The sequence below is a fragment of the Bufo gargarizans genome, chromosome 6, assembly GCF_014858855.1.
Source record: "Bufo gargarizans isolate SCDJY-AF-19 chromosome 6, ASM1485885v1, whole genome shotgun sequence".
NCBI lineage: Eukaryota > Metazoa > Chordata > Amphibia > Anura > Bufonidae > Bufo > Bufo gargarizans.
The window spans coordinates 43,188,695-43,203,633 of NC_058085.1; the positions used below are offsets into that span (position 1 = coordinate 43,188,695).

The window sequence follows — 14,939 nt, forward strand, 5'->3', positions numbered from 1 at the left end:
TATCCACATTTGGTGGACTTGCCCTTTAATCAGAGACTGGTGGTCAAAAATATTTGAAGAAAGTAACAAGATTTGCCATTCTAAAGTTCCCTCTTCACCACTACTAGCCCTGTTAGGAATACACACTCCCACTGCTAAAGATAAACCTCATCCTTTATTCAACCATCTTTTAGGTGCAGCGCGTTTATTAATTCCCAAATTTTGGCTAAAGGAAGAAACTCCACCCTTAACTCAATGGATTGCCAAGATTGACCAGATATACAGGTTTGAGGAACTAGCGTCATGGGAGAATGATAGAAACAGAGATTTTAAACACACTTGGTCACTTTGGTCGGCTTTTAGGAATTTCTAAACATATTCTTGCCATACGTCTCCAACAAAAAGAAGTAACGGGAGGAGATTGGAAGCAACCTATCTTACTTCTCTTCCTAATTTGGTCTCTATAAAGCTTATAGAATTACCAAATAAGATACATGATAAAAGGGTTGTTTTAGATCAGTGATATTATTGTCATACCTGCATTGTATTGTCATATCCGCATTGTATGCGGGAAGAAAGTGATTTTTGTTCTTTTCTTTTCTTTTCTGTATTGTGTTATCCACAATAGGAGTGTATTGTCAGCATATTCTTCAATAAAAGCATTTTGAAACTAAAAAAAAAAAAAAAAAACACATTGCTGCACGTTTACAGTTTGCACAAGAGCACGTGGATGTTCCACAGCAGTACTGGCAAAATATTCTGTGGACAGATGAAACCAAAGTTGAGTTGTTTGGAAGAAACACACAACACTATGTGTGGAGAAAAAGAGGCACAGCACACCAACATCAAAACCTCATCCCAACTGTGAAGTATGGTGGTGGGGGCATCATGGTTTGGGGCTGCTTTGCTGCGTCAGGGCCTGGACGGATTGATATCAAAGGAAAAATGAATTTCCAAGTTTATCAAGACATTTTGCAGGAGAGCTTAAGGCCATCTGTCCACCAGCTGAAGCTCAACAGAAGATGGGTGTTGCAACAGGACAACGACCCAAAGCATAGAAGTAAATCAACAACAGAATGGCTTAAACAGAAGAAAATACGCCTTCTGGAGTGGCCCAGTCAGAGTCCGGACCTCAACCCGATTGAGATGCTGTGGCATGACCTCCAGAAAGCGATTCACACCAGACATCCCAAGAATATTGCTGAACTGAAACAGTTCTGTAAAGAGGAATGGTCAAGAATTACTCCTGACTGTTGTGCACGTCTGATCTGCAACTACAGGAAACGTTTGGTTGAAGTTATTGCTGCCAAAGGAGGTTCAACCAGTTATTAAATCCAAGGGTTCACATACTTTCTCCACCTGCACTGTGAATGCTTACATGGTGTGTTCAATAAAAACATGGTAACATTTAATTCTTTGTGTGTTATTAGTTTAAGCAGACTGTGATTGTCTATTGTTGGGACTTAGATGAAGATCAGATCACATTTTATAACCAATTTGTGCAGAAATCCATATCATTCCAAAGGGGTCACATACTCTTTCTTACAACTGTATGTCTGGTGTTTAGCTACTTTTCAGACCTTGTTTCATAGTACATTGGTCTTAAAGCGGATATCTGAGATGGAGCCACGATTCTGTGCAGCCGCCACTTCCAGGGTCACGTGCGGTACATCTGCCATGTGATCCAAGCCTGGGATTACAACATGCAGGGCTTGCGTGAGTCTGAATTGTTCGCTAATGTGCTAGTGAGAGATTCAGAGTTGCGCATGCGCTGCATGTTGTAATTCTAGGCTGAGATCATGTCCTGAATGTACGGCACATGATCCGGGAAGTGGCTGCCACACGAGATAGCAGCCGCATCTCTAATAACCCCTTTTAAGTTACTTCATATTATACTCCTGCCACATCCAAATCTGCATTTAAAATGTTTGCCTTTTACCAGAAGACACTACCTTCCACAGTGTAACATGCAAGACTGCATTCAAGGACTCAAATACTGTGCTATGATAGTGATAGCCAGCAGAAATCTGACTGCAGCATTTTATGTGCATTGAGTGTAATACAAACAAGATGAGAAAAAGTAAGAATGTGTAAAGTTGGTCAACAGTATTTGCATTTATATTTATTCAGGAGAAAAAGTTAACGGAAGAGAGGATTTCAGAATGCACAGCTCAGCTAGCGGAGGAAGAGGAGAAGGCCAAGAACCTGGCCAAACTGAAGAACAAGCAGGAGATGATGATCTCTGATCTAGAAGGTCTGATGTGGTCAGATTCCTAGTCTCTTCCATAACTGATATGCCCCTCCATGTATATTTACTGTCCTGTTTGCCTCTCTTCCATTTTAGAGAGGTTAAAAAAGGAGGAAAAGACGCGTCAGGAGTTGGAGAAGGCCAAGCGGAAGCTTGATGGAGAGACCACCGACCTACAGGACCAAATAGCTGAGCTCCAGGCACAGATTGAAGAACTGAAGCTACAGCTGGCCAAGAAGGAGGAGGAGCTGCAGGCTGCGTTAGCAAGGTGATATAAGTGATGACATATAGCACACCAGTGGTCATTGTCAGACTGCCTTATGGTGGACAGTCAGGAAGACGCTCTGCTATCACGCTGAGGTGCTGATTATGATTGTCTCTCTTTCACTCATTGTGCACACAGAGGAGATGATGAAGTGGTTCAGAAGAATAATGCTCTAAAGTTGGTGCGGGAGTTGCAGGCGCAGATCGCTGAGTTACAGGAAGACCTGGAGTCCGAGAAGGCTTCTCGTAACAAAGCGGAGAAACAGAAGCGAGACCTAAGCGAGGAGCTGGAGGCCCTGAAAACCGAGCTGGAGGACACTCTGGACACAACGGCCGCCCAGCAGGAGCTGAGGTACCATCACTGTGAACGCAGGATTCGCCTGTTATCAGTGTTACGGCTCATGATCTGATACACTGTAACGAGCCCTTCTACTTTGTCATTTGGATATGATCAGGGTGAGACTTTAGCCTGTGGATGGAAGGGTTTATTCACAAAATTACAGTTTTGTTGTGTTTTTTATTTTTTTATATATATTTTTTTTTTCCTCCTGTGTAATTTTTCTGAAATTGAGGTCAAACTGTAATGTGTGGATAAACCCTAGACAAGAATGTTCCCATTCACTGACAGCCAGCAGAGATCCAGGGGGCAGAGTTGCAGAAACAGCTGAGTGGCCAGTTGCTCTGCCATTTCCGTAACTAATGTGATTCATTTGTAGAACCAAGCGTGAGCAGGAAGTGGCCGAACTGAAGAAAAGCATCGAAGAGGAGACTAAGAACCACGAAGCCCAAATTCAGGAGATGAGGCAGCGGCAGGCCACAGCCTTGGAGGAGCTATCTGAGCAATTAGAACAAGCCAAGAGGGTAAAAGGAGAGCACAAGCAGGAGTGCAGGCCAGACATTGTCAGGATTGTACCATGTTGTACTCATCTCTACATTTCTTGTACCACAGTTTAAGGTGAATCTAGAGAAGAACAAGCAGACCCTGGAGTCTGATAACAAGGAGATGGCCGGGGAGGTGAAGGTCCTGCAGCAGCAGAAAGCAGAGTCCGAATACAAGAGGAAGAAGCTGGAGGCACAGGTGCAAGAGTTCCATGCCAAAGTGTCAGAAGGGGACAGGCTGCGGGCTGAACTTGGGGAAAAGACCAGTAAGCTACAGGTACTGGCTCCTATATATAGCATGTCAATCAGTACTTGTGTGCTCCCTACTCATACACATAACATCACAGAATCCACAATTTTATTCAATGTCTCTCTCATCATGCCACAGGACGGAGCACAGACTCGCCCTCAGACTAACCCTCTGCTTATTTTTGCCCCTTGCTGGATAATGTACTTTGGTTGAGCTACTACTATAATACTGCTCCTTGGTACAAGACTATAACTACTATAGTACTGCTCCTATGTACAAGAATATAACTACTATAATACTGCTCCTATGTACAAGAATATAACTACTATAGTACTGCTCCTATGTACAAGAATATAACTACTATAATACTGCTCCTATGTACAAGAATATAACTACTATAATACTGCCTCCTATGTACAAGAATATAACTACTATAATACTGCTCCTATCTACTAGAATATAACTACTATAATACTGCTCCTATATACAGGAATATAACTACTATAATACTGCTCCTATGTACAAGAATATAACTACTATAATACTGCTCCTATGTACAAGAATATAACTACTATAATACTGCTTCTATGTACAAGAATATAACTACTATAATACTGCTCCTATGTACAAGAATATAACTACTATAATACTGCTCCTATGTACAAGAATATAACTACTATAATACTGCTTCTATGTACAAGAATATAACTACTATAATACTGCCTCCTATGTAAAAGAATATAACTACTATAATACTGCCTCCTATGTACAAGAATATAACTACTATAATACTGCTCCTATGTAAAAGAATATAACTACTATAATACTGCCTCCTATGTAAAAGAATATAACTACTATAATACTGCCTCCTATGTACAAGAATATAACTACTATAATACTGCTCCTATGTACAAGAATATAACTACTATAATACTGCTCCTATGTACAAGAATATAACTACTATAATACTGCTTCTATGTACAAGAATATAACTACTATAATACTGCCTCCTATGTAAAAGAATATAACTACTATAATACTGCCTCCTTTGTACAAGAATATAACTACTATAATACTGCTCCTATGTAAAAGAATATAACTACTATAATACTGCCTCCTATGTAAAAGAATATAACTACTATAATACTGCCTCCTATGTACAAGAATATAACTACTATAATACTGCTCCTATGTACAAGAATATAACTACTATAATACTGCTCCTATGTACAAGAATATAACTACTATAATACTGCTCCTATGTACAAGAATATAACTACTATAATACTACCCCCTATGTACAAGAATATAACTACTATAATACTGCCTTCTATGTACAAGAATATAACTACTATAATACTGCATCCTATGTACAAGAATATAACTACTATAATACTGGTTCCTGTGTACAAGAATATAACTACTATAATACTGCTCCTATGTACAAGAATATAACTACTATAATACTGCTCCTATGTACAAGAATATAACTACTATAATACTGCTCCTATGTACAAGAATATAACTACTATAATACTGCTCCTATGTACAAGAATATAACTACTATAATACTGCCTCCTATGTACAAGAATATAACTACTATAATACTGCTGCTATGTAAAAGAATATAACTACTATAATACTGCTCCTATGTACAAGAATATAACTACTATAATACTGCTCCTATGTACAAGAATATAACTACTATAATACTGCCCCCTATGTACAAGAATATAACTACTATAATACTGCTCCTATGTACAAGAATATAACTACTATAATTAGGGGTGCACCGAAATTTCGGCGGCCGAAAATGCACCTAATCTGTTTGTGCCGATATTTTTACATATCGGCCGGAAATAGTGGGGAGGAGCTGGGGGCCGGTGCGTTCACTGTGCTCCGGCCCCCAGCTCCAGTAGTTATAAAATGTTGTACAATTAATAAGCATTCTATTCACGAGGCCCCCCTCTGCAGTATTACATTCAATACAGCCACTTCCTACTCACAGGGCTGTGCTGGCCGGCCGGGCAGACGAGCGGCAGCATCACGACTGACGTCACATGCCTGCGCCGCCTCCTTCATTCAGAAAGTAGGCCGGGCACATGACGTCAGTCGTGACGCTGCCGCTCCTCTGCCCGGCCGGCCAGCACAGCCCTGTGAGTAGGAAGTGGCTGTATTGAATGTAATACTGCAGAGGGGGGCCTCGTGAATAGAATTAATTGTACAACATTTTATAACTACTGGAGCTGGGGGCCGGAGCACAGTGAACGCACCGGCCCCCAGCTCCTCCTCCCAGTCCATCCCCGCTATTTTCTATTAATTGTACAATTGGGGGGGGGTCTGTGGATGGCACTGTTATGAGGGGGGGGGGGGGGGTCTGTGGATGGCACTGTTATGGGGTGGGGGTCTGTGGATGGCACTGTTATGGGGTGGGTGGGGGTCTGTGGATGGCACTGTTATGGGGTGGGTGGGGGTCTGTGGATGGCACTGTTATGGGGTGGGTGGGGGTCTGTGGATGGCACTGTTATGGGGTGGGTGGGGGTCTGTGGATGGCACTGTTATGGGGTGGGTGGGGGTCTGTGGATGGCACTGTTATGGGGTGGGTGGGGGTCTGTGGATGGCACTGTTATGAGGTGGGGGGGGGGTCTGTGGATGGCACTGTTATGGGGTGGGGGGTCTTTTAAAAGTATTTGGGCAAAACGGCAGTTTCGGTTTCGGTTTCGGTCAAGGGGTATCCTGAATTTTCGGTTTCGGTTTCGGACCAGAATTTTCATTTCGGTGCACCCCTAACTATAATACTGCTCCTATGTACAAGAATATAACTACTATAATACTGCCTCCTATGTACAAGTATATAACTACTATAATACTGCTCCTATGTACAAGAATATAACTGCTATAATACTGCTCCTATGTACAAGAATATAACTACTATAATACTGCTCCTATGTACAAGAATATAACTGCTATAATACTGCTCCTATGTACAAGTATATAACTACTATAATACTGCTCCTATGTACAAGTATATAACTACTATAATACTGCTCCTATGTACAAGAATATAACTGCTATAATACTGCTCCTATGTACAAGAATATAACTACTATAATACTGCTTCTATGTACAAGAATATAACTGCTATAATACTGCCTCCTATGTAAAAGAATATAACTACTATAATACTGCCCCCTATGTACAAGAATATAACTACTATAATACTGCCCCCTATGTACAAGAATATAACTGCTATAATACTGCTCCTATGTACAAGAATATAACTACTATAATACTGCCTCGTGTACAAGAATATCACTAGCATGCTGCCCCTTTGATGAGGGTAGTAATATTCATTTTTGTTGTGTCTTCTGTTTAGAATGAGTTGGAAAATGTCTCAAGTCTCCTTGAGGAAGCTGAGAAGAAGGGTATTAAGCTGGTGAAGGATGTTGCTGGTCTGGAGTCACAGTTGCAGGACACTCAGGTAAGAATATGTCCGTTATCAATGGTGTCATACAATGAGTTGATCAGAAATGTATTTTGCTACATGGATGTTAAATTGTGTACAGTATATGTAAGGAATTGTATGGATCAGGAAATTAGGTAAAAAAATAATCTTAATCTCTCGTGATTAAGAAAAGCGGAGTGTTGGAGGAGAAGACATTACTTACAAAGGCAAGCTCTATTGTAACTATTCGGGGGCAGAACCATGACTTGTAAGGAAAGCCTCACGCAACAATTGCTCAAGTGGGTTGTGTGGACTCCAACCCTACAACATGTTATGGCTGTCTCCTAGACATGGCTAAGATTTTCCCAGACCTGATGAAGTAGCACCTGGAGGATTACAAGAAAGCTTTGCCAAGCTTCTGAGCATTGCTTAGAACCATAGTTTAATGGTGCAAACTGACCTATGCAGAAAATCAACCAACTGTATCTATCACTTGCCTGATAGGAGCTGCTCCAGGAGGAGACTCGACAGAAGCTAAACCTCAGCAGCCGTATTCGACAGCTGGAAGAAGAGAAGAACAATCTGCAAGAGCAGCAGGAGGAAGAGGAGGAGGCCAGGAAAGCCTTGGAGAAGCAGATCCTTACCCTTCAGGCACAGGTAGTCCTTAGGTGGCGGTCCATAGGTCTTTGTAGGATGTCAATGTTCTGCACTGATTTCATGTTTTTTACATTCCTGATCTATTGATGAGCTGTCCTCCACGTGCTTAGCTTACAGATGCCAAGAAAAGGGTGGAGGATGATGTGGGAACAATAGAGGGACTGGAAGAGGTCAAGAAGAAACTGTTGAAAGACATGGAGTTGATGGGTCAGCGCCTGGAGGAAAAATGTCTGGCCTTCGAGAAGTTGGAGAAAACCAAGAACAGACTTCAGCAAGAGTTGGATGATCTGATTGTGGACCTGGACCACCAGAGGCAAATTGTGTCTAACCTGGAGAAGAAACAGAAGAAGTTTGACCAGGTAGGCCTGCGATCACAACCTTGGAGCTACTGTATATGTTCTTCTCCTTGGAAGGAAGAATTGTATACAGGCTACTGGCCAGATTATGTGAGCTTATTTTCCTCCCTTTGTCTCTGTTCCAGCTCCTTGCTGAAGAGAAAAACATCTCTGCCCGATGTGCCGAAGAACGTGACCGAGCGGAGGCTGATGCTCGGGAGAAGGAGACCAAGGCCCTCTCTTTGGCTAGGACCCTTGATGAAGCGCTTGAGGCTCGAGATGAATTTGAGAGGCTGAACAAGCAACTTAGAGCAGAGATGGAGGATCTCATGAGCTCAAAAGATGACGTCGGGAAGAACGTGAGTGCAGCTGCAGCCACATTTAATTTAATTTGTATTTTGACCGCTGCAGTGAGACTTATGGCAAACATGTCCCTTCTGCTTTTTGCCAGGTCCATGAGTTGGAGAAGTCTAAGCGTACTCTCGAGCAGCAGGTGGAAGAAATGAGGACTCAGCTTGAAGAGTTAGAGGATGAACTTCAGGGCACAGAAGATGCTAAGCTTAGATTGGAGGTCAACATGCAGGCCATGAAAGCACAATTTGAACGTGACCTACAGGCACGCGATGAGCAAAATGAAGAGAAGAAACGCATGCTAGTGAAGCAGGTGAGTGATGGAAGATGCTGGGCTTAACAGGTGGTTTTAGATACTGATGGTCTATACAGTTTTTTATGTTGAACTTGTGTTTCTACATCCTCAAGGTGAGAGAAATGGAAGCAGAGTTGGAAGATGAACGTAAGCAGCGAGCACTGGCTGTTGCCGCCAAGAAGAAGCTGGAAATGGATTTGAAGGATCTAGAGTCACAAATAGAGGCGGCAAATAAGGGCCGGGAAGATGCCATCAAACAGCTCCGTAAGCTCCAGGTAATGTCTCCTGATCATAAGTATGTAACAGAGGACTGGATGACGTACTTTTAGTTTAATTAGCAACTGTATCTTCTCAGGCACAAATGAAGGATTACCAACGGGAACTAGAAGAGGCAAGAGCTTCTCGAGATGACATATTTGCTCAATCAAAGGAAAATGAGAAGAAGCTGAAGAATCTAGAGGCAGAAATTCTCCAACTTCAAGAGGTAACTCGTCAAAGCATGATCCATGATTTCTTGTAGTAATGCCAGATTCACATTACATATTGCAGATAACTCGTTTTTAGATCCCGATACTGTTCCATATGTTGTGTTAACCATATTCCTACCAATATCTACAGGAACTTGCAGCTTCTGAGCGATCCAGACGTCATGCAGAGCAGGAAAGGGATGAGCTGGCTGATGAGATCTCAAACAGCACCTCAGGAAAGTGAGTTTTGCTCTAAGTTTCAGTCTTCATCTGTCGTAGTGTTTTCCTTCCCAAATGGAAGGTTCATTTTGATCACATCTAAGTCTCTGTTGGGCATAGATTTGACTTTCTTATCATTGACAGGTCTGCTCTCTTGGATGAAAAAAGACGTTTGGAAGCCAGGATTGCTCAACTTGAGGAAGAGTTGGAAGAGGAGCAGAGCAACATGGAGCTTCTAAATGACAGATTCCGCAAAACCACTCTCCAGGTGGGAGTACATTCTTTATGATCTTTAGGCACAAGCATAAGTTTAGAAGATAGCTTTAACGCGTTCTTCCATGACTAGGTGGACACTCTCAATACTGAGCTGGCCGGGGAGCGCAGTTCAGCCCAGAAAAGTGAAAACGCACGGCAGCAACTGGAGCGACAAAACAAGGAGCTGAAAGCCAAACTTCAGGAACTGGAAGGGACCGTGAAGTCCAAGTTTAAAGCCACTATTGCCACCCTAGAATCAAAGATCGCACAGCTTGAGGAGCAGCTGGAACAGGAGGCCAAGTAAGTATCTGGAGATGAGTGATGTGGTGCTACGCCCATCAAAGTGGTCAACATTATCTCTCACCTGTAAATGTAAGACTTGTCTATGACCCTCAATGAACTTTTACCTCACTACCTACAGAGAGCGAGCCGCATCCAACAAGATTGTGCGCAGAACTGAGAAGAAACTAAAAGAAGTGTTCATGCAAGTGGAAGATGAAAGGCGACATGCGGACCAGTACAAGGAGCAGGTATGTGTCCATATGTTGACCGATGCGTGCATCACCATTGTGGTTAAGATAAAAATGAAAAGTCAGTCCTGTGTCCCAACACGGACAATTACTTGCGCTGCTGCTGGTTCCGGAGTAGTGTGGTAGGTAATTCACACTGGAGATACAGATAATGAAAGTTTTGGAACCACGCTGCTTGAGACTATGTTCCCCGGTCAACAGTGAATAGCACAGGGCACCGGCCACTCTCCTCTTCGCACAAAAAGATCCGATCTTCCACAGACCTTCTCCTCTACAGGGTTTAAGAAGATTGGCAGAATAGTGAAGCACCCTTTTGCAAGATGGTTTAAAAAGTTTTATTCTACTCACAAGAGTTGGTAGACAAAAGGCATATAGTAATACTAAAACCGTCACGTTCCTGCAGGAACGTTACGGTTTTAGTATTACTATATGCCTTTTGTCTACCAACTCTTGTGAGTAGAATAAAACTTTTTAAACCATCTTGCAAAAGGGTGCTTCACTATTCTGCCAATCTTCTTAAACCCTGTAGAGGAGAAGGTCTGTGGAAGATCGGATCTTTTTGGGTGAAGAGGAGAGTGGCCGGTGCCCTGTGCTATTCACTGTTGACCGGGGAACATAGTCTCAAGCAGCGCGGTTCCAAAACTTTCATCACCATTGTGGTGCTCATTGGTGCACTACTTAAATAAATCCCTGGTTAATTCTTGTGCAGATGGAAAAAGCCAACGTCCGCATGAAGCAACTGAAAAGGCAACTGGAGGAAGCAGAAGAGGAAGCGACTCGTGCAAACGCCTCAAGGCGCAAGTTGCAGCGGGAGCTGGATGATGCATCGGAAGCCAATGAGGGTCTGGTCCGTGAAGTGTCCACCCTTAAGAACAGGCTGAGGTGAGACTCCTGTTGACGCTTAGCTTGTGGACAGCAAAATCTTTGGGTGAGATCAAATCCAGACATGGGACCAACGACCATCATGTTTACGACCTTAGACTTCACTCAGGAAGACCTAGAACTCTGGTTGCCTAAAGTGGACAATTGAGATTAGAAAAGTTGACAAAATACAGAAGTGTTCTCATGTGTAACCTTCACCAGAAGAGCCTCTCTCAATTATTGTGTTACATCTTGCAGGAGGGGTGGTCCTATGTCCTTCTCTACATCTTCCAGCCGTTCCGGTCGCCGTCAGCTCCAGATAGAGGGCGCATCCCTGGATCTCTCGGATGAAGAGACGGAGAGTAAAACCAATGAGATCAACGAGACATCTGCTTTTTCCCCAGCCGAGTGATTTCCTTCCCCAGCATTCCTCTGCCCGAGCCAGGGCCACCTAGGGAGCAAGAATGAAGGGACATTAAGGTGCTCATAGGAGCACCAAGGGGTCAGCCTGTCTGGAGGAGCTTGTATCGTACTTCTCTGCAGACAGCTTTGGTCTTTCTAACTCTAAAACACAAATCTGTTTTGAACCACTTTCCTGCAGAATTTCTTGATATTTGCAGGAACGAGGTGAAGACCACCTTCCTTCACCCCCCCCATACACAGAAGGCAGGCAAGAGATTTACTTATTCCGACTCTTTTCTTTAAAGGCGTCTGTTTTAAGACTTTTTTTTTCTTTCTAGCATCATGTGGATAAACAAAGCCTACACTACATGTCTTTTATCCCATGTGGGCAACGACGGGGGTGAAGGGAAAATGTGTGATTCCTACCCCATTTTGCATGTTGTATCTGGTCCCGCTCTCTTCCAGTCTGTGGTGGACTGCAGAACAGAAGTTTTATGACTAAACTGTGAATCTGCCAGACTTTATGATTTCTTGTTAACTGTAGGAATCTGGGTCGGGCACAGACTGTATGGGGGAGGTTTTATTTTTTTTTGCCTGGCACCAGTTACTCCGCTTTCTGCCAACATTGTGACGTTGGCAGTTTGGATTAATTATATCCAAATTGCATTTCAATTCGCGATTAGCACTTTGTTCAGACAACACTTTGCAATTTATAAAAACCTAAAAAAAAGGATAAAAAAAATATCTAATGACTTAAAAGGTGCCTTAGACACTTAGTCAGTGGAGAACATCAAGACATATCCACTCCTCCCAGCAGATTGAATGAGGTTATTACGTTACTGTACATTATATCACTAGGAAGTCGAAGTCAGTATTACTCGGAACACGTGCTGGACATATCATTTTTTATTTTATTTTATTTTTTTGTATTAAAAGCTTCATACTCTCCAGGTTGAGAAGGGGTGTTGTCGCCCCCTTCTGGACCAAAGAGGGTTAATACAGGTTATCTCTATGTGCGCATAAAATGTCTGTCCAATTATTATTATATATTTTTTTTTAATACATAACGGCTGCCGAAATCACCCGCCCGTCCCCCCGGGATCTCTCTTTTCCTCCTCACCCCCGTGTATATCCCATATTTCTAGACAATGAATTTTGTAAGACAATAAACGTATACATTATAGAATTCGCTTTCTCTGCCTTTTATTTAAACAGTTCACGCCGGCAGAATAACTGGTATGATGTGACAGTTCCTGCAACGGGATCGGCTTGTGCTGTGTGATGGTTTTGCTTATAGGAGAGGGGAGCAAAGAGGAGGGGGGAGAGTTGCAAAAGTGAACTACAAAGTAGTCCATTATGCAATTAAAGGGAATGTGTTACATTTTTATGTAAATATATTGTATTGTTAAAATTCTTGTGATCTTTTATTTTTCAATGTCACTATATAAAAAAAAAAAGAAACAAACCTGTATATATTAGTGCAATTTTCACACTGGCCACTAGTCCTAAATATGTTAAAGGGAATCTGTCACCAGCGACCTCCTTATCAAGCTGTTTGCACAGACACACAGCTGTGGTTCAGCCGATTAAAGCACCGTTTTTCTTTTGTTGATCCGAGGCTCCAAATGCCACTTTTCCCCTCCCCTCCATGACGGCACCTTACTTGGAGATTATCCTCCTCCTCCAGCCAGGCAGGGACAGGAAGGTTCAAAAGGGCCCGCCTCCTCACTTATCTTCAGTGTCTTCCTGTCCCTGCCAGGCGGAAGATAGGTTTACGTTCGTGCTCCGGTCGGGAGCCATCGGATGGAGGGTGCATTGCGCCAGCCACGGTCTTACCTTGGGCAAGTAAGTCCGTTCCTTTGGATGCCTGCCGCGGCCCTTATTTCAAAACTCGCGCGCGCCAGCGCGTAGTGGCAGGCCGCGGCAACCGGACACTCAGGGAGCACTTCCGGTTTCTCGGCTGCCCGCTGCCCGAGATTCTCGGCTCTGGGGGCCTAATTATGGTAGCCAGAGAGTTGCCGGCCCGGATGACGTCGGAGGTCCTGGGGAGACTTCCGGCCATACACAGGTTTTAAAAACTGGCGCCCTGGTCAAGTCGGATGTCGGCCTCTGACCAGAGAGTTTGCAAGCTCTTTGCAGCCTCAGGCATCCGCACAGATGGATCAGGAGGAAGCTATGGACCAACCTGTAGCTGTGAGTGACATCCAGGTTGCGAGTATGAAATGCTGCTTGCACTGTTACTAAATCTTTTCCATCTCCCCTCTCTTTTTTGTATGGTAGAGTGACAAAGATAGTTCTGTAAGGCCTAAAATATCGCTGAAATCTAAAATTCCTAGATGTCGCATATGTTCGGCCAAACTCCCCGATAATTGTTAAAAAACGTTGTGGAAAATGCATTGATAGCATTGTTAGGGTAGAAGCCCCGCCCCTGAAACAGGAATTGCAGTGCCTGATTAAGCAGGAAATAAAAACGGCCTTCTCAGATTTTTCTGCAGCCGCTAACGTTCCATCAACGTCCAAACAGGGGCCCAGGAAAAAATCCCCCTTAAAAACCTCGTCATCTTCCTCTGATGTCTCTTCAGATAGTGACGAGGATAGTAATAATTCCGACTCTGATGGGGATTTTAAAAATTATCTATTTTCATCTGACAATATAAAGGATCTGTTAAAAGCGGTCAGGGATACCATGGAAATTAAGGAAGAAAAAGTTCATAGGTCCGTCCAGGATAGAATGTTTTCAGTATTAGAACCCAAGAAGGAAAGGGTATTTCCGGTACACAAAAATCTGCAGTCTCTTATCTTGAGGGAGTGGAAAAATCCTGATAGGAAGGTTTTCCTACCCCGAACAATTAGGAAAAGGCTCCCTTTCGATGAGGAAGAATTATCCCCGTTCTTGAGTTGTCCTAAAATCGATGTTTCACTCTCCAAACTAGCTAAAGGTTCTTCTTTACCATTCGAAGATACAGGATCATTGCGTGATCCTATGGACAAAAAAGTGGATGCTAACCTTAAAAGAACCTGGGATGCGGTCGTGGCTTTGTTTAAACCTAATATCGCGGCCACGTCAGTTGCTAGATCCCTAAAAAATTGGTTGGAACAACTAGATCTACTATTGAAATCCAATACCCCATACGAGAACTTTGCAGACTCATTCCCTCTCTTATTAAAAGCAGTGGATTTTTTGTCAGACACTACAGCGGATTCTGTCAGGCTGGCCGGAAGAGCTACGGCTCTAGCCAATAACTCTAGAAGGGCAGTTTGGCTAAAAACTTGGTCCGGGGACACAGGTTCCAAAGCAAAACTATGTAACATTCCGTTTTGTGGTAAACATCTCTTCGGGCAGGACTTTGATAAAATTCTAGAGAAAGCTTCTGATTCCAAAAAGAACTTCCCAGAGGATAAAAAGAAGAGGAAAGCTCCCTTTTTTCGTCCCGAAAAAAAAGGCTAGTTTTCAAAATAAAAGGAGTAAAACAGAAAACTGGAGATCGGGAAGACAGAAAGG

General features: G+C 43.0%; 1 protein-coding gene across 3 annotated transcripts in view; it reads left to right on the forward strand.

Moving 5' to 3' along the window:
• The window catches only part of MYH10 (myosin heavy chain 10), an 82,329-nt gene extending 69,706 nt beyond the window's left edge, over window positions 1–12,623 (forward strand). For all 3 annotated transcript variants that reach the window (XM_044296786.1, XM_044296787.1, XM_044296788.1), the window contains 18 exons: window positions 2,110–2,233; window positions 2,324–2,495; window positions 2,631–2,843; window positions 3,208–3,352; window positions 3,441–3,647; window positions 6,997–7,101; window positions 7,570–7,722; window positions 7,833–8,081; window positions 8,204–8,416; window positions 8,509–8,721; window positions 8,817–8,978; window positions 9,059–9,187; window positions 9,322–9,410; window positions 9,534–9,657; window positions 9,736–9,944; window positions 10,066–10,174; window positions 10,884–11,056; window positions 11,294–12,623. In XM_044296786.1, coding sequence (XP_044152721.1) covers window positions 2,110–2,233; window positions 2,324–2,495; window positions 2,631–2,843; window positions 3,208–3,352; window positions 3,441–3,647; window positions 6,997–7,101; window positions 7,570–7,722; window positions 7,833–8,081; window positions 8,204–8,416; window positions 8,509–8,721; window positions 8,817–8,978; window positions 9,059–9,187; window positions 9,322–9,410; window positions 9,534–9,657; window positions 9,736–9,944; window positions 10,066–10,174; window positions 10,884–11,056; window positions 11,294–11,447 — 2,943 coding nt within the window. In that variant the 3' untranslated portion in view covers window positions 11,448–12,623. The remainder of the gene's footprint in view (window positions 1–2,109; window positions 2,234–2,323; window positions 2,496–2,630; window positions 2,844–3,207; window positions 3,353–3,440; window positions 3,648–6,996; window positions 7,102–7,569; window positions 7,723–7,832; window positions 8,082–8,203; window positions 8,417–8,508; window positions 8,722–8,816; window positions 8,979–9,058; window positions 9,188–9,321; window positions 9,411–9,533; window positions 9,658–9,735; window positions 9,945–10,065; window positions 10,175–10,883; window positions 11,057–11,293) is intronic.
• The last annotated feature ends 2,316 nt before the right edge of the window (window positions 12,624–14,939 follow it).